The sequence below is a fragment of the Vipera berus genome, assembly GCF_964194415.1.
Source record: "Vipera berus genome assembly, chromosome: 3".
Lineage (NCBI taxonomy): Eukaryota > Metazoa > Chordata > Lepidosauria > Squamata > Viperidae > Vipera > Vipera berus.
The window spans coordinates 32,035,922-32,056,343 of record NC_138204.1 but is presented as its reverse complement, the minus strand read 5'-3'; the positions used below and the strand labels follow the sequence as shown (position 1 = coordinate 32,056,343).

The 20,422-nt window shown below is 39.0% G+C and overlaps 1 protein-coding gene across 1 annotated transcript in view; it reads right to left on the bottom strand.

Moving 5' to 3' along the window:
- Positions 1-13,758, bottom strand: part of E2F1 (E2F transcription factor 1) — a 30,296-nt gene extending 16,538 nt beyond the window's left edge. The window contains exons 1-3 of the mRNA XM_081323354.1: positions 12,882-13,758; positions 1,463-1,553; positions 266-485 (exon numbers count right to left, since the gene is read on the bottom strand). Of these exons, the coding sequence (XP_081179480.1) occupies positions 266-485; positions 1,463-1,553; positions 12,882-13,109 (539 nt within the window). The 5' untranslated portion in view covers positions 13,110-13,758. The remainder of the gene's footprint in view (positions 1-265; positions 486-1,462; positions 1,554-12,881) is intronic.
- Positions 13,759-20,422: the final 6,664 nt, after the last annotated feature.

Sequence of the window (20,422 nt, the reverse complement as noted above, 5' to 3'; positions counted from 1 at the left end):
AATTCAGATCATCATGTTCTAGTTCTCTTGATTGAAAACAGATATAGGCACCGACATACAAAGAATCTATTTAAGATTCTATTTATTAGAATCACATATCCCAATAACATAAATGGAAACTGTAACAACTTAATATGCAACTATAAACAGTGCTCTACCTATGAATGGTTTACAATATAATAGAGCCAAACAAACATTTATCAGAACTAATTAGAACATCTTCAGAAGTAAAAGCTTGGAGATAGACAGGTGACATTCTACTTACAGCCATTGGATATGGTTCTTGGATTTCTTGGTGATGAGCTGGATGCCCTCCAGGACATTGGTTATGTCATAGATACGCCTCTTCTGCACCTTTAGTACTTCAGCAGCCCAGTTGAGATCCACAACACCATCAGGAGATTGACTCAATAGTTCTAAGAAGCGCTTGGTGGTCAAGTTGAGAGAAGTTTCATAGCGGGATTTCTCACCAGGAGACTTTAAACCTGGGGATGAATCAGGGCTTAATTACAACTAGCAAAGCAGCTACAATTCCTAAATAAATTCCAAACTTAAACCATCAGTTTGCTCAGCTTGCATATTTATTGGACAAGAAAGCAAGCAATGTTGTTGGAGATAGGCATCTTCTGGCTCAGAATTTAAGAGTTTCTATCATTCTCTCTGTCTCATCTAGCCTGACAGCTGGGGTAACTACCTTAGAAATAGAAAGAGAGGAAGAAACACCTTTCCCACACTGACCAAGTATGTTTCAAAGATACATTGTGGGGATATGAAAAATGGATTATACTACCAAAGGAATTGAATCTGGTTAGATGTTTTGGATGGTTGAACATTGTAAACCGTTCAGTTTCCTTGAAGTGTGAGATAGGCAGCATATAAACAAACAAATAAATAAATGGCAATTGTGGAGTAAGATATATCATCTGCCAAACTCAACTGTGAACTGAGATGAGACTTTCACCACAGCCATGAATTAAACAAATGCCTGTGTTTCAAGGAAATTAACCTTTTTGTAAAAAATGAAAGCTCAGATTTTTAGGGTGCTAAATTTTGAAACCTAAAAGAACAACTTTGCACAATATATGTCATTTCATAAATAAAAGCCGTTTCCCTCATGAATTCAAAAGGATAGAGAGCCCGAAGAAGCATCAATACTCCATGTCCCAGTAGTAGTCGTCATTTCTGAGATTTTACTGGTTCAATTTCAGTGTATCTCAATAATTGTATTGAGAATCTGTCATTATTTAGCCACTAGGACAGGGGTAGGCAACCTCGGCTCTTTTATGACTCATGGACTTCAACTCCCAGAATTCCTGAGTCAGCATAGCTGACTCAGGAATTCTGGGAGTTGAAGTCCATGAGTCATAAAAGAGCCGAGGTTGCCTACCCCTGCACTAGGACAAGGATTCTTGAAGTAGCTGCAGAAATTAAAGCACCAGAGACCCCATCTATATACCGGTACCTTTTATAGGATTTTTTGCTTTTCCTCGAGCGACCTGAACGTTCTCTGCAATGTACTGATGGTCAGTCTCCAAATTCAGTTTCCGTTTTACCTGAAAAATAAGAGAGATTTGTAAATAACTGCACCATTTAAACTCTAATGAAACAAGAAGCAATCATGTAAAACTAGAAGCATATGTACAAATCTTACTTTTATTGAGCAAGGACTGCCTTTAAATGTAAGCCATTCAGAGTTGCCTGAACTGTGAGATGGTGGCAAATAAATTTGATAAATAAAATTAATATGATAGATAGATAGACAGATAGATAGATAGATGAGCACCACACTGCAAAAATATGGGATTAGATAAAATATTTAAAAATGGGTTTGAGGAAAATAATTATTACATTTGAATTAACTGTTACATTTTTGACAAATGTATTTAAAGTATGTTCATTTCCTCAATTTTAAAATACATTAACGGCAAAAATTAGCAGCAACCTTGGTTTTCCAGTCTCCAGCTACGAGCTGATCATCTTGCTTGCTGTTCTATCAGTTTCAGATTGAACTTGATGATAAAACTCTGACCAGAATCTCTTCTTTTTTGCATTGGTGGTTGGAGTATAAATTTAGATAACTATCATAAAGATTGCCTTTGAAGTTTAACTGATATTATCCAGTCACTTTAATAGCCTCTACGAGGCCAAGAGAATGGGGGCCATTCTAGGGGTGTATCTAGCAGATTTGACACCCAGAGCAACTATTTCCACTCATCAAATATTACCTTGACTTTCTGGAATTGCTACTGATTCTACCTCTGTCATTGCTGCCACATCACTGACTGCCAAACAGCTGACCAGCACAATGGCAGCAGTGACCAACTGTTCTGTACCAGCCTGCTACCGGCCCTGCAGAAAAGGCAGGGACAACCCCTTTACAAACGGCAAGAGGCTGGAATAAAGCCTGCCAAATTTATTAACATAAAACAGACACCAACCATGAAACAGGAGCTATGAAACAGGAACTATTCAAGCGGTTGCCTTCAGCAAACCAGCCCTCCCACGCATTCCCCCTTAAATACAGTTCAGGGCATAGCTTCTCTCTGCCTCCTTCCGAGGAGCCCCATTGCCTTCCTCTGTTTACTCCTGATTGACTGCCTCCTGCGTCGGGCGTCCTTGAACAGGGCCAGCTGTGGGTCATCTTCATCCACGCTGTCAGGCTCACACAGCTGGGTCTGCGTCGTGACCAGATGAGAGGGGCCTGGCTGGGGGCTCTCATCAAGCTCTTCAACACCCCCCTCCTCCTCCTCCTCTGAGTCCGACCCAACTGCCGAACCCACAGGCTGACCCTGAATCACAACACCAACTCTACACCAGCTGCTGACCTTCTGGATAATCTTCTCTCTTAGCATCCCCTCTTAGCATCTGGGGCAGACCCCTATCTCACTTTACTATGCCCCAGGATCATTCTCTTCTTAAGGAAAAGGATGTTCCATAGGAAGCAAGCTGCCACCAAGAACATCCATCATCAAACCACCTCCCATAGCACATTCTAGTTGGGGAATATACATGGTAGACAATCCCTAGCCATGCAGGTCAGATAAACAGAATTCATAGAGGAAAGGCAATGTCTTAGATAAGCAGGATGGAAGACATTTGTGCTTTAAAGCAGGGGTCCCCAACCCCGGGGCCGCAGTCTGCTTGGAGCTGGACTACACAAGCGGCAGGCAAAACCCCATTTGCGCAAGCACTGGGCATGCATGTTCATGCACAAAGCTTCATTTGCACAGATAGAGCTTTGTACATTTGCACACATGCATACTGCTTGTGCAGAACCATCTCCTCTCCCCACCCTATGTTGTCACTGCTCCCAGCCCCCCTGGCCTGCAGAGCTGGAAAGGCTGGGAACTGCTGCTTTAAAGGCAGCAATTAATATTTTGAATTTTACTTGAAAACAGACTGGCAATGAGTGTTGAAGGAACGTGACTTGACAGGAAGCAAGCGGGCTATTGCATGCTGGGACAACTGAAGTTTTTAGATGGTCTTAAAATGCATCCCTATGTAGATTTAATTAATTGTAGCTTAAATCTAATTGGTAAATGATATAGGCATCGCTGTCCTTAGAATAGTCAGTCCAAGCGAAGAGACCCACTAATATAGAATGGAGAAAAGTACTTTAACTCTGGAAGAATTCAAGGATATTTTGCAACAATGTACAACTTTCTTTTAAGATTGTCCATTTTTATTAAAAATGGGTTCAAAAGAGGAGACAAAAAAAAGAAACAACTCAGAATAAGGCTGCTTTGGATATGGATTTAAAATTGACAGGATACAAGAATGACATTGACAAGAATGTTATATAAAGGATTAAAAATGAAAGTGGTTATATTTTAGTAGCTAAAGGTACACATAAATAAAGGTACACATAAATAATAAATCAGAAGAGTGACTTCGATGTGTGGATTTCAATTCAGAAGAGTGATTTGGACACTTTTATTTTGAACTTACAAAAGAGATGTGTTATACCTATGAAAGAGTTCCTGAGAAAAGATAAAAGAGAGAATAAAAGGAAACCAATTTCTGGGACACTATTTAAAAGGAATAAACATCAAGATTTTTTAAAATAACAAGATTTAAAAATTGGCTCATCAGCTAAGATTAAAATGTATATGATTTTTTTTCTAGCAGCTTTTAGCAGGTATTTGAACAAGACTGAATGATGAAGCTTTAAAGATGTGATAAAAGATGAAGATATGGGAAAATATTTTTTCTTGTATTGTTAGAGAAAGTTATCAGCTATGGTATTAAAATTGAAGGAAAATGTTAAACTTGCGAAGCAGTTTCTAAAATGAGATGAAGATAAGAAATGTATTAGTGGGACAATATTTGATAGGATTACATTTCAGTATGTTGGTGTTTCTTTAATGAAATCTTTTCTGATTAATTTTGAACGACAAAGCTTTAAAGATTTTATAGCTAGAAGACATGGGGAGAAGATATTTGTATTTCTAGAAAAAAGAGTAAGTTATTGTGTAAAGTAAATGGAAGGAATATGAAAATTTATTTGTTTAAGGTTATATATATTAAATTTGCTAATATATACCGTACATTATATACAGATTTAAAAATATAAATTTGCTAAGAGTTAAGGGTAAGATATGGGATGAAGAAATTCCAGGTTGAAATGAGAAGAATGTGATAGGTTACTGAAATTGTTTGTACTTACATTGAAGAGGGGAAAATCTTTTCTTTATATGTTTTTATATATTTTTCTTCCTTCCCCCTTTTTTCCTCTCTGCACTTTTTCCCCCTGTATTTTTCTTATTTGTTTGTATTAGTTTCTTATGTATTTACCAGTACTTTTAAACTTCAGTGGTGATTACTACTGAAGCTAAGGCTGCAATTAGCACACCAGCTGGACAAAGGGCTCCCCCTGCTCCTGTTCCTGGAGCAAGAGCCAGGATTCCAGGAGGCTCCTGCTCTTTCTGGGGAAATACAGCAAGAGTTGCAGATGCTTTGTAAAACACAGATCCTGGCGTGCTTTAATGCATTACACATCAATTAATGGATGTTTGCTCAATGAAAATAATAGCTTAGGATATAATCACCTTATTCTTTCCTATTAACTTTTCAGGCATTTAGTTTCCATAATTACAATATTGTTGCAAGATACTTTTTATGTTTTCCTATGACAATTACAAGAAATTACTACGGTAGCTAACATAATTAGAAATGGATAAACTTTAATAGGTACTCGTCCCAGCTTCTGCCGACCTAGCAGTTTGAAAGCACGTAAAAATGCAAGTAGAAAAATAGGGACCACTACGGTGGGAAGGTAACAGCGTTCCGTGCGCCTTTGGCATCTAGTCATGCCAACCACATGACCACGGAGACGTCCTCGGACAAGCGCTGGCTCTTTGGCTTTGAAACTGAGATGAGCACCGGCCCCTAGAGTCGGAAACGACTAGCACGCATGTGCGGGGGAATCTTTACCTTTCACTTTACCAAGATGGGGGGGGGAAGGGAAATCCTTGATCCAGGTAATAGAGGAAAGGAGAAGACGGACTCAAGGCTAGGACAATTCAGGAAAGTAGCAAATTGTTGATAAACTGGTATATTGAAATTAAATGGAGTTTGATGCCTTTAGACACAAATTATCTGTCTAGACTTCCAAAGTCCTATTTTGCTTATAGAGTTTCCCACAAAGGTCTCTTGAAATAGGCTTTCTTCTGAATCATTCAACTAGGTAAGTACATTATAAGCCAGTATCTGCAATAACCACAACACATGGCCAACAGAGCAATCACCAGCTGGAGATACTGTTCTCTAAAGACATCTTTGCTTCTATAGAAAAGCAAATCTCTTTCACACATACCCACTGTGTAGAAGAGGTAGGTATACTTTACAAGCCCTGCCAGATAATAAGATTTTTAAAATATAGCCTGATCATCAAAGTACTGTATAGTACAGACAGCGTGTGTTATGGAAATTTTCTATTTCTATTCCTCTTACATTTTGTTATACTGTGTGTTAGTCTTGCTTCTGTAACTTTAAGAAGAAACTTCTCTTTTCATTTTTCCCTTGCTTTACTCGTGGCCACCCATGAAAAGAATAACCTAATTTCTTATTTTCTTCCTTTTTGTTCTTTTGCCCTTGAATTTCCCTCTCTACCTCCTCAATTTCATTGGATCATTCCTTGCCATTTAAGACACACTGAAGAGATCAGGTCTCTCAGATGGAGCTCAGCTAAGATTGGCCTCATTGTTTGAATTTCTTCCTATTCACAGTTCTCAAAGCTTGCTAAGTGTCTATGAACTTAACAGTGAGTAAGCACTGGGAATATACATTATTTTTTACTGCTGACTTAGTCTCCTGACCAACGGCACCAATCAAAATGTTCAATCTAGGAACACTGCTATCGTTTCTATACTTTCTTCTCTTTTGTTTGCATTGTCCTACTGTCTTAAAGACATTATCTGGGCACACGAGATGTATTTAAAGCTTATATCAAAATGAAGTAAGATGATGATGATAAGGTGTCTACTCCTAATTTCAGAATTTTAAAATAGTGTCTTTGTCTTTTGCCCTGTCCTCACATCCCAACCATCATTTTTTTCTATTTTTAAAGATACTATTAAAAAAGATAGACATGAGATGTTTAAAATCAACAAGTTGGAAATTGAAGTAGTTTGAGAATTTATCTTCCTTGGATCAAAAATTGTTCAGTATGACAGTCCTACACCTGAAATCAAATGCAGGATAACCTTAGGCCACATGGCAATGGTTAACATAAAACACAGATCTGGAAAAGCAGAGACAGTGATATACAGTAAATACAAAAAGAAGGCTAGTTAAAGCAATAGTCTTTCCTATTATGATGTATGGGTGTGAGAGTTAGACACCAAGAATGGCTGATAGAAGAATTGATGCCTCTGAATTGTGATGCTGACGTAAATTATTGTGTTTAAAACCAGAACTACCAACCGAGAGGTGCTAAATCACATAGAACTAGGCATCTCACTAGAAGCCAAAATCACAAGACTATGTCTGATTTACCTTGGCCATGTCATGCATGCAACCTCATTGCAGAACTCAATAATACTAGGAAGGGTTAGTGGAGCAAGTAGAATGGGCAAGCAAAGAACTTGATAACATCAAAGCTGGTATAAAGATGAACGTCACAACTGAAAGAAGCTGTGCTTGGCAGGTAGCATGGAGAGCTATTCCCTACAAAGTCACAAAGAGTCAGACACAACTGAATGGTTAATGCTAACTATTCTTAAAAGAATTGGTAAGAGAGAAAGATGAAAATTGTTTCCCTGAATTGGCATTGAAATTCTAATTGGTATTGCTGGGATTGAACCCAGCTTCTTTTAGATTGCAAAATTGGCTTCATTTTACAATATAGAGTATTATAGAAGTATCTTAATGAAAAAGGTAAGTAGTGAAACTAAGTGTCACCCATCCCAGCTGTGAGGACAGGCTTCAGCCCTTTGGATATCTATATCTACTTGCTTTGTGTGTAACACACCTGAAATCCTAGCAAGTCAGGCAGCTAAAATAAGAGACAACAATTGATAAACTGGGCAAATTGGTTTGATTTAAAATTAATTAATAAAATGTATTCTTATACAGCTGACTGGTAGATTTTTTTTACAATATATTAGAATTATTTCAAAGGCTCTCAAAGCATGACAAAAATACTTCAGGGAGTAATTATACATATGTCTGAATGAAACCTTAGAAAACAGGCAGTTCCCACAATAAAAGGAATCATGAACCCAGCATAAATTAAAAACACTTCACATCATCATAAAACCAGAATTTCTAGAGGCCCTGGGTGAAAAGCTGCAGTAATTAAACCAGTTTGGATCTGCAGAATAGATACGGATACTGGAAAACTAATGCCAAGAATGTTTTTTGAAAGGGGGTGAGGCTTAAAACTAGCGAATATGGTTAATGAACTATATAACGAATAAGACAATAATTTTTAATTTAATCACGAGAAGTATTACTGTTTAATATGAACAATCTGTCTACGAGCTTGTCTTTTCTTGTCACATTTATGTCATAAAATGTTGCATCCAGCTTCTCTCTTCCTAGCCTACAGGAGGCATGGCATTTCTACCAGCACAAAACAGTAGCAGATCTGTGTAAAAAATACAAGCACGGCATCATCATTGCAAAGAAATGAGAAATATAGAAAAAGGCATAAATATTTTCATTTTAAAGGAATTACAATGGCCAAAAATGCACTGGTTACGAGAATAACCTCAGGCCCTGTGGCCAGTCTTGCTAAAGAGGATATTTTTCACCCAATGAACATCCATTCAACAAATCAGGAGACATGTATCCTTAATCCCAGGTAAGCCTTGAATGTAGAACTATGGCTCTATTTATCCCGCCATAAGGAAAGAGTTGTTGAGTGGTGTTCATTGAATGCTTCCAGTAGAATATCCCCTTGTTCTATCAAAAGATGTACAAAAGTGTAAATTACCACTTTACAATGCCTTGGTAAGGCCACACTTGGAATACTGCATTCAGTTTTGGTCACCAAGATGTAAAAAAGATGTTGAGACTCTAGAACATGGGTGTCAAACTCGCCACGTCATGTGACGTGTTGCGACGTATCGTGACTCTTTTTGCATTGCCGGCAATGGGGTGGGCACAGCTTCAGTATGATGAAATCGGCCCACGGGCCAGCAGTTTGACACCCCTGCTCTAGAAAGAGTACACAGAAGAGCAACAAAGATGATTAAGGGACTGGAGGCTAAAGCATATAAGGAACGGCTGCTGGAATTGGGAATGTCTAGTCTAATGAAGAGAAGGATGAGGGGTGACATGATAGCAGTGTTCCAATATCTCAGGGGTTGCCACAAGGAAGAGAGAGTCAAGCTATTCTCCAAAGCACCTGAAGGCAAGACAAGAAGCAACGGATGGAAACTAATCAAAGAGAGAAGCAACCTAGAACTAAGGAGAAATTTCCTGACAGTTAGAACAATTAATCAGTGGAACAACCTGCCTCCAGAAGCTGTGAATGCTCCAACATTGGAATTTTTTAAGAAGAGACTGGACAGCCATTTGTCTGAAATGGTATAGGGTTTCCTGCCTGATCAGGGGGTTGGACTAGATGACCTCCAAGATCCCTTCCAACTTTATCATCATTATTATTATTATATCATACTTTATTACTATGACGACAATGACTAGGACTATTTTTGTACATAAAAATCAGTGTCCGAATCCCCCAAAATTACTTGAATGAGTGATTACACATTACTAAACTGTTGAAATATCAAGGGTAAACTGAATAATAAAGATTCAGAATCTGGATTTGAGAGGGTTCAGTGTACATTTGGCTCTGCTGTTACATAACCTGGCATCTCCAGTTTTTGAGCCATGCTGAGCTCAAGGTAGCAGAAAACTATGTCAAACAATCAGTAAAGCCATGCTAAACTCTACTTCAGATCCATTTTAAAGGAGAAACATTGGTGAGATTTTACATATATCTATTAATGTAAAGAAAACATTTAAGAAAAGGAACATTCTTTATTTAAAAAGCCAATATTAAGATGCCAAAACTTTAAAGTGAATACTTTAGAATAAGAAACATTTTTCCATATTTAATCCAGAAATACTTTTTTTAAGAGAACTTCCTTCCTCCACATGACTTCTTGTCAGCCATAGAGTCAAGTAAATAATTTTCTAGACACCGGCATCCTCTATTCCTTATAGGTCAAGCCCTCAAGCCCACTACTCAATGGCTTACATGATGGGTAAATCAGATATTTTCAATCCTTCTCTGAATAACAGGCATCCCATGAGACAACAGAGTGAAAGTTCATTATAGATTCTTGACCCAAACAGCAGACCCCACAGTTAAAACAAAGAACCAACTGTAAAGCTTCCATCTACTGTAAGTTCCTTGACAGAAAGGGCCCCTGTGGGAGGAGGATGTCAAGCTAGTAAAAAAAATATTGGGAACATCACTTCCCTTGTTCTGCCTGCTGAGAAAGAGCAACAATGTTTGCTACACTGGTCCATCAAATTCTTGCACAAGGAAACTCCAAGAGCTTGAGTTCTCCAGCAGTGGACCATTAGGAAGAGAATCCTAAGCAATACAACAAATTGTAGTTCTAACAGAATAACAAATGCAAGTTTGCACAATGCTAAATAGCTTGACTGAGAAAGCGAGGAAAGGAGCTACAGGAGAGCTTCCATTTTCTTCTTGGAAAAGATGTCATTTTACCATCTATACAATGAGCCAAAGTTCAACAGGAGCGGTATTTCTTAATACAGAGACATGGAAACAGAAGCAATATTACTTAAATGTCTACAATGTATCATTTGGAAGCTGTGACATTCTTTTATGGAAGGCAGAAAGATGACATTTACATAATTAATAGAGGAAAATTAGATTGTACATTTTGCAGGAAGCAAACTGATCTGCTGAAATGATTTTGTTTTGTATAAAATAACTTAAGAAAATTCATTTGAAATCTTTTCTGTCATTCTCCATTTGTCTACCAATCCATGGAAGAATGAGAGATAGCATTGTGCCAGTTTTACCCTGCACACATTTATAAATTCAAGGTATAGCTCATAGTTCTCATCAACAGAAGCTCAAAGCAGATAATAAAATAAAACAAAGAGTATGTCTAGAACCAGTCCTATAAATAAAATTAAAATGTACAGACAGGGACAGTAGGGGTTAAACATAATTCTGAAGGGTTTGCATCCATATTCAGAATACAATCGTATCTGTGAAAGATGCATACATATGTACACATATATCACTCTGCTACAGTATGTTATCAGAAGCCCTAATCTCATACCTTACATTACATATTTAATGCCATGTTTGCACATGCATATAGCTGACTCCATTACAAACATAATAAACACGTGGGCGCTAAAGACAGAATTAGTGCACACAGTCCCTTTCTCCATCACCATAATATGTGGAAGAATATGACTGAAATGAGCTAGTTTGCCCAATAACAATTTTAAAACAAGGCAACTTCAGGGCCAAGCAGATTTTTTTTCCATATCATTTTTTCATTTCAATTGCAAACAAGAGCTCTAACTCCTCACCAGCATTTTTGATGAGGCTTACAATATAGTTCTCATCATTTCAACAAAGGGGTCACAGATACACCACCAATAGCATAGGTGGTTAATAGCAGGAAGGAACAAAGAAGTTCCCTTATATCAAGTCAAAGTACTGTCTATTTCAGCAAGATTCCAAGCAGTAGGCTTTTTCCCCTTCCTTTCCTAAACTTTGACCTCTTCTGCACACAAACAAGACACTCTACCATTGGGCCACTGCCGAAACATGTTGCAGACATGAAGAGTGTGCTTAGCTTTAAATAGAGCAAGTACTGGTCCAGTAAAACAGAAATGTTTAGTCTAACTTCTCAGAAGTTGTACCCTAAGGATCCACACATTTAAATTTAGACAGTCTGTGGTACAGAAATCTAAAATCCAGATGGCACTTACTCCCATGTTATGTTTAGTATTATAAAACCCTTCTCCCTCCAGCACCCTTGAAAGACCTGGTTATTTCTTTGTATATACATTATGGGCACAATAGTATGCACAAATGTTTTTAAATCTTATGTTTTTCACATTTGTTTTTTTTTCTTCCAAAGTGTTTTAAAGAAAAAAATCTACAGCACCATTAGCCACTGATAAAGGTACTAGACAAAAGTTAATGTTGACATTTCTATACATATATGTTTGTATAAAGATGTGTATAAATATATAGCTTTGTATGTGAATAACACTGGAACATCCTTAGACTTTTTTCCAGCTTAAACACTTGTAATTCTGGGACAGAATAATGAGAGTTGCATTGCTGAAGCCACTTATTTCCTCTGCATCCCATGGCAAACTTACTGCTTTTGGAATTCCCTTCTCTTTTGTATAACATCAAGCAGTATGCAATATATAGCACAACCAAAGCCAAACATTTGCTTTTGTTACTGCAAGAACAAATTGCACAGAATTCAGCCCTTAACATCCTGTAACAGGAAGTGAAGCTGCCTCATTAACAAAATTTGCAGGCTATTGCTCTGTAAAGAAAGGCCAACTATAATTCAGTTAACTTGCAAACAATTATAAATAAGAAATTATAACTATCAGACTAAAAACATATTAAATATGTAGGTTAGAGAAGAACAATTTGCAGGATTAAGTTCTACAATTTCACATTTTGAGGCCTAGGCCTTTTAGTTAATCATTTCTTTGCATGTTTTCATGAACACTCTGCCCTTCCTGCAAGTTTGCTACATATGCCACGTTTAAGGAGCACTATTTCAGTCACACATTTGAAAACTCTCCTATAATTATAGTCATCCAGAAAATCTTGACAAAGGCATATGTATTTTAAAAACAATTATATCAGCTCACAGATACAACTGCTAGCATATCCTGCTATTCTCTAACTTTGAAATTCAGAGAGGTCTGCCTAATATAATGGCCTTTCTTCCCTCATTGCTCAGATTCACACAGAACAATCTTATACATGGCAAGAGACAAGAGGGCTTACGACCACTGGATTCTCAACATAGGATTTTAAAATAATCATAATCCTCATTTTATTTACGATTGAATGTCCTTTATCTCTAGTCCAACACAGTTTTATTGCCCTGATAGAATAATTTATATATTTCTGCACCCAGCACCACGGCCCTCCTGCAGCTTGCTGAAGAAATGTTCCAGAATCAGATCCCACCCACCGCTAAATAAATGGCCTACACATTATTTGGCTAGCATGAAAAGAAACCCCCCTCTATACCACCAGAACACACATTCATAAACACCCTAATATATTAATGCTACACGCGTGGCACACTTTGCACATTTAGCAGCACGTTTCGCCCGCTGGCAAAACGCCTGGTTTCCTGGAAGGCAGCTACAGGAAAAAGCGGTGGCATTACCGGTGGCCGTTCCAGAGCAGGCCTCTGCGTTACGGTCTCCAATCTGGCGGGCTGTGGGGTGGCAAAGAGCAGCAGCTCGGTGTCGTTCTCTCCTTCGGACACGGGGAGCTGGTCTGGAGTGGAAATGATCACGATCTGCTGTTCCATCACATGGATGGCCTCTGCTCCCCTCAGCAAGGCTTCCAGGTCTGCCACATTCTGAGTTACTTCCAGCCCCTCCAGAGACATGGCACAAAGCGCTGGGACTCACATGCCCGAGAACTTGGAGGAAGGCAGGGTGGGGATGGGGGGGGAGCCTGGGTTGGGCCCCCTCCACGCACCGCAGGAAATCAAAACTGTCCCCCCGTCTTGAGCCCCCCCACCCCGGAATCAAAGTCGCATCGGCGGACTCATGCCATCGTCCCGGCCGCTGCGGTGGAGGGAGACACCGGATGGCAGAGGCTCGTAGGATGGAACACGCCCCATCTTCTTTAAGAGCAGAGGCCCGGGAAATGGTGTCTAGAGGAATCGCATCCAGCCAAGGCCGTAAGTTGAAAGGCAAGAGCGAGGAGGGAGAGCACCAGGGCGGTTGTGCAGGACATCGGCGAGTCCTCTCTGGGCGCCGCTCGGGAGGGAAGGGGAACGGGGAGGAAAGGAAGACAAGGGAAGGGAAGGGAAAGGTGGGGGTTACAGTCAGCAGCACATCGCAGGGCACTCTTCCACCCGCGCTCTCCGTGCCGGTGCCGACTTCCCAGCTGCCCAGCCTTATTCCGCTTGGCTCTCTCCGAGATTCTCCCTGCCCCAGCCAAAATCCAACTGAAGCTTTTGTTTCCCGCGCGTCTTTCCACCAGCGAGTTCAGCCGACCCCCTCAGATCCGCTCGCTCTCAACTCAGACACTGTTATTGTTCCCAGCTGGTCCCGGCCTCGCACACGTTTGCGCGCCAAATCCTTTTTGCCGCGAAAGCAGCACGAGCAGGGTATCGTCGCTCCCATTGGCTGAGTCAGCCACATCAACATTCCGCTTTAGGGGAGAGTCGCCCCTTTATTGGTCGGCGCTCCAAGATTGATACCTTACGCCGCCCTTTCGTTGGTTACGATCGGGCAGCCGCCGAAGCGCAGCGGTGACGGCTCAAACGTTCTGACAGCCTTCCAATGACAGCGGCCCGGGTTGCGGAAGAGAGGAAGGAGGCTGACCAATCGGAGGAAAGATGCGGAGAGCATGTGAGAAAGGAGGCGTTATTTGTGGAGTGAAAGAGAGAGAGAGAGAGATCTCGGAAGGGCGCGTTGTTGTATGTCTTGCCCTGTGAAAGTGGTGGGTTACTTATTACTACTTGATCGTTTTACCGCCTGCAGAGTAGCTCAAACCTAGGGTGCGTTTAAACAAAATTAATCCTCTCATCCGGATTTAGTAAGTAATAGTAAGATTTACTGTTAAGCAGAGACGCAAAACATTAAACCTTTGCCGTGCCGTGTGAACTTGAAAGCGTTGCATCCCTTTTGGCTTTTTTAAGGCAAGATCGTGAATAGGTGCATTTGGGCTTAAAATATTTCTGCATTCTTGTTCCACTCACCTCAGTTCTGTTTCCCCTCTCCCGTTCACTTTGTGTAGCCCAGGTAGGTGGCAGCACCTCGCCAGCAGTGGAAGCTAAAAACACTAAGGAATAACAGAGTTGGAAGGAATCTTGGACACCTTCTAGTGTCCAATCCTTTCCTCGAGCAGGAGATCCTATACCATTCCAGACAAGTGGCTGCCCAGTCTCCTTTTTTAAAAAGCCTCCAATGGTGGAGTACCCACAACGTCTGAAGGTCGGACCAAGTTAATGTACCCAAAGACTATTCCTATAACTAGACTGGGAGATAAATCATAAAAACGAATCTATTCTTTATTGTTATTAGGAAAACCGTATAAACATCCTGAAATCAACTCAAAATGAACTTTCATCAGCATGCTAAATGTGAGCGTGCATAAAAGTGTCTTTTACCTACAAACATGCTTATTGCTAGGGTCAGTTAAGTTTGTGATTAGTTCGATTGAGCCTCTTTTTGGAAGGGGTTTTTTATTTCCTGTTAAAGCTAAGTCTGTTGCTACTTCATTGAAATATGCCTTGTACAGTATAAAAAATACAGGTTGTCCATTGCAGATCCATTTTTCCATAGTAAGTTTGAATGCAATATTTTTCAATAGATTTAATTTACACACTCAAGAGATTATTGCAAACTATAGTGTGTGTAAATACCAAGTAATGTATATGAGTAGTACTGTATATAGGCAGCAGTCTGTTACTGGCCAGACCATTTAAGTAACAGGATTCAGACACTCACTAATCTTATATTGAGAGGCCAGATTGAGGACCTTTGGACTCTTATTAATCAAATATATACTCTGTCAGAGAAATATCTTCTCTCAAATTCAGACACATATGACACATGTTGGAATTTACACATTGTCTGTTTCTTATTGTTTTTGAAGATCTTTTAAGCGAAATGTTTATTTCCTGATAGGAGTATGTTGTTACTTTTTCTGTCTTTTAAACTTTAGCTTTTTTGTTTTGTGCATTGAGAACTTAGTTTTTACTAACACTGTATCCAGTGGAATTTCATCTCAAATTTCTTAAGCTAAAATTTCAGACAGAAAAAGAAATGATAACAGCATATTCCTATCTGGAAATAAACATTTGGCTTCAAAAATACACCCAGAAAATATGGTCAAGATTATGAAGTTGCTTTATGTATCATCTAATGTGTGTTAGGTAGATAACCTATATTACAAAACAAATTTTAAAAAATCCAAGATTCTAAATGGTGAAATGGCATTCTGACAGTGCCCTAAAGCAATTTTCTGTTGAGATAGTTTAGTACCGGTAGATATATTTTACTTTTATTCAAAAAGCATATCTGAATTTGGGAAACAGTTCCTCCAGGTTACATTGGCTAATGCCTCTGAAGAAGAAAATAAGATTATTGCACCTGCACTGTACTACATTTTGTTCCACATTTTTTTCTTCTAGTAGTACATTAATTTGATTCATAAGATGTAAGTATATCAGGGTTAACATCTTGCTTTGCTAAAGGGAATTTGTGTGGTTCACTTGTATTTATTGCTGTATGAGATGCTTTCAAGAAACTGAATGAAATACAATCTTGCCACTATAAACCATGCCTAAAATGCTGTGTATTTTGGTAGTGAATGAGAGAAAAAGATGTATGAACTGAGATAATTGTGTATTTAATAACTGGGTGATGGACTGAAATGTCAACTTTCCGTGTAATAAATTCAGACCAAATGATAATGCTTTATCTGTTGGATTTCTTATTTGTTTCAGATACAAACAACCTACTGAAAAATTAGAATTCAAGTAACTACTTACAGTTTCCTTTATTAGTATTACTGAAAAGAATCATTTTTCTAAGACTTTAGTCTTCAGAATACAAATCACATTATATAATAATACTTTTAATTGTTGTCCATCAACTTCAAAAGTATTTGTAAGTATTTGTTTTATGTTCATACTTGAAATGTAGATATTTGTCCATAAAATTATTTTTAATCATGTTTTAATATTGCGGTGGGGTTAGTGTGCTGCTGGTAAACTTGCAAATCAAACTGAAACTTATTTTAAAAAGTTTCCTATGGTTCAATTTTATAAATATTCTCTGACAATATAATATGGCGGGGTTCTGTTGTTTGAAAAAGTCTAATAGCTGAACTGACAGCTTTAAAAGCAACATAAACAGGTTTTACTCTGATTAGATTTAACGAACTAGTATTTCTGGTTTACTTGTAAAACTCCATGTGTGTCATAAAAAATGAAAGTCTAAACCTGTATTGATATTCTATCCAAAAAAGTCAATTTAGAACTTGTCATTTTCTGCTATAGATAAAAATAAAAATGAATTAAAAATTATGTTATATTCTAATTCAGAACTGAAGAGCACTCGTTTGTTCAAACTAGAGCTGGGGATGTAAAAATCCAGATTAGTACTGGAAGGCAACTAAGAGATACAGAAAACTCACACTTTTTGTTAGTATCTTGTAATTGCCTAGCATCTTGCAGCTTAGACCTGGTAAACTATCTGCTTCAGCATATAAAACAAACCAGGAAATAGACTCAATGAAAGAAACACTGACAGCTTTAAAACCATATAGCCCTTTAATGGGTAATATATTTCCTATTCAGAATATGCCCTGAATATGTCTCTTGCTCTCTGTAATCTAAAAGAAGCCTCAATAAAAGGACATCATGGCATAAATAACATCAATATTAAATAGACAATATATTTTGCAAAGAAAGATGAAGAAGTTCTGTTCGTTCAGCAATGAAAACCTGGGGCTGGCTATGGCTTAGCTCAGACATGTCAAACACAAGGCCCGGGGGCCAGATCCAGCCCGCGAAGTGGTTTCATGCGGCCCGCGAAGCCATCCTGGAAACAGTGAGGGAACGGCCCCCACTGCCTTGGCCCTGGCCCAGAGACCCTCCTTCTGCCAGAGACCCTCAGATCTGTCCCACTCCTGCCCAGGCCCCCACAGGCACCCTTGATGCGAACCATGCAGAGCTGGCCACGCCCACCCAGTAGGCCATACGCACTCTAGCCACGCCCACCCAGTAGGCCACGCCCACCCAAGCCACGCCCACCCGCCCCCCTGAGGGCAACCGCAGTGCTAATGCGGCCCTCAATGAAATTAAGTTTGACACCCCTGGCTTAGCTCATGAACCTTTCTTTCAAAATCACAAACTAATGCAAGCAAAATCAGACCTACAAGTTATGCCTCAACAGTATTCCATGCAATTATATAGTGAAGTTGAAGAACAGATTTAATAATTCAGCTTTGGTTAGAGTGCTTGAGGTACCCTATATTGAAATTTGTTATGCCTTCAAAGATGAAGCCAACAAAAATATTCCAAAATGCAAAAAAGTAAACAGGGAAAATGTCTGCCTCCTGATGCATTCAAAATAGCTGAAGAAAGGCAGAAAACAAAAGGCAAGGAAAACCAAAAAACATTGTCCAATTACTTGCTGAATTCCAGAGAAAAGCAAAAGGAGACAAGAGAAATGTTTGAATAATCAGTGGAATCGAACTGAATAGTTAAGAGCTTAATTTAAGAAAATTGAAGAAACCAAGGAAACACAGGCAGAATAAAAGATAAAACAAGCAAAGATCTACTGGAGAAAGGAGGTGGAAAGGGATGATGCATGAATGATGATGTTTGCTGGTATAACAAGCAAAGGAGTGGCCAAGAGTCCGATAATCCTCAATTTACAGATTTCAGTACCAAAAAAGGTAATGCTGAAGAATGCTCAGGCTATCAAATAATTATCCTTATCTCACAGGCAGGTGAAATAATGCTGAAGATTTTGCAACACAGATTTCAACAGTATATGGAGAAAAAACTACACACTAACTGAATTTGGAAGTTCAAAAAGATGTCTATTTTTACTTTATTAATTATACTGAGGTTTTTTAAAATAAAAAGGAACGGGTTTTTGTCCTCTCACACCTAATTCTAAGAGGTCAGTAAGGAAAACAATGGGGAGACACCAGTAAAGGGAAAGAGAAATACAAGTGAATATTTCAGACGTTCAGGTTTATTACATTGCAAATTAATTAATTCGTTAATTTATATAGCTCAAGGTGGCAATCATACATAGTATTTCTTTCTCCTCTTCCCATTTTTTCATTAACAACAAGCCTGTGAGGTAGGTCGGGCTGAGAGAGAGAGAGAGAGAGAGAGACCAAAGTTATATACCCAGCTTTCATGCTTAAGGCCCAACTAGAACTCACAATCTCCTGCTTTGTAGCTTGGCACCTTAACCACTAGACCAAACTGGCTCTCAGATGTCACCAGCTTGACAGCACTAGCCAGGAGTTATGGAAGTTGAAGTCCATGTGCATCTGGGTAGGATTGATGACCTCATGGAATCATCATGCAATTGGTGATGGGAAGCAAATCTTGTGGGGGTTGGACTTGATCTCTTAACACTCATCATTATCTAGAAATTGTGGGTGGCCTTCAAAGATATGGGTATATAAAACCATCTCATCTGCCTATTTCTTTGATGATAAAAAAGCAAGAAGCTAAAAGATGAACTATTGGGAAAGGAATATGCCAAGATTGGATACTTTCACCTTACTTATTTAATTTATGTCTGGATTATAGCAAAAGAAATGGTGGATTAGAACAGAAATTGGAATTAAAATTACAGGGAGAATTGTCACTGACCCTAGATATGCTGATGAAAGCAAGGAAGACAAGGAATCTCCTCAAGATATAAATTGAATAAGGCAAAAGGTGGTCTGCTGTTCATTGTTAAAAAATAAACAGACCATGTAATGCAAATAGGTAGAGAAGAATTTGAAGTAGTTACAAATTTTTATCTTCTTTGGTTCAAAAATTCACAGGGATGTGAATTGGAAGAAAGATAATGATAAATATAAATAAAATATTAAGATACAGAAACATTACACTTCCATTTGTGAAGGCTATAATTTTCCCAGCTGTAACATATGACTGTGAAAAACAGATCATTAGAAATTCTGAATGAAAAACATTGATGCTTTTGAATTCTGTTGCTGGAAAAAATGTTGTAAGGATCTTGGACTATAAGAAAAATAAATATCAGATGAATTAGAGCAGGGGTCTCCAACCTATGGGCCACGGCCTGGTACCGGGCCGTGGCCTATTGGCTACCAGGCCCCAGGAATGGCTGGTGAGTGTACGCACGTGTGTGCGCAGCCCCCCCCCACTCGTGCTAGCCCTGCCGCAAGGGTGCTAGCAGCCTGCTTGCACGTGTGCGGGTGCTAGTGCTCCCCATCGTGCATGCACCCATTTGTGCATGCATGCGTGGGGGTGCACGCACACACATTTCCCTGCTCCTCCCTGTCCCTCTGGGCCGCCAACCAGGAAAAGTTGGGGAGCTCTGAACTAAAGTGCTAACTACAAGCACTAATAATGAAGCTAAAATTTGTTTTCAAAGTCAGTAGAGAAGATGTTGATGTTTGAAAGGCAACTGAAAAAGATAAGTTAGCAGAGAATAAGATGAACTAAGCTTAAGCTGTAAGGACTCAGATATTGGTGGACAATCCTTGCAAAATGATTTCTGTCAGTTTCTGAGAACAGGGCAACTGAACAGCCTAAGCCTATTTCTCCTTTTTCCTTAGAGCCTCCTCTCATCACTACTGCTGAAAATTTGTGACAATATTTCCCACTCTTTTGGGGAAAGAAACAAATATACAAGCCATAAAATAATGTTAATTATAGTTTAAAATAAAAATATATATCTCAAACTCCCTTCAAAAATCCAGGAAATATACAAGATCTCAGTTCTCCTTTTAAATTGACATGGTCCTGGTCATTTTGTATCATTATCCCATGCAGGTCCTTTGACCCAAACTCATAACCTTAGGCAAATTCATTCCTTGGATACCAAACAGTTTTCCACAGCTACCCTAAGTGTTCAAGACCCTTTGTTATAGAAAGAGGCTCAAGCAAGAGTATGATGAGTATTTTCAAACCAGTTGAACAACTATTATAAAAGTATGGCAAATAATAAATAACTTGTT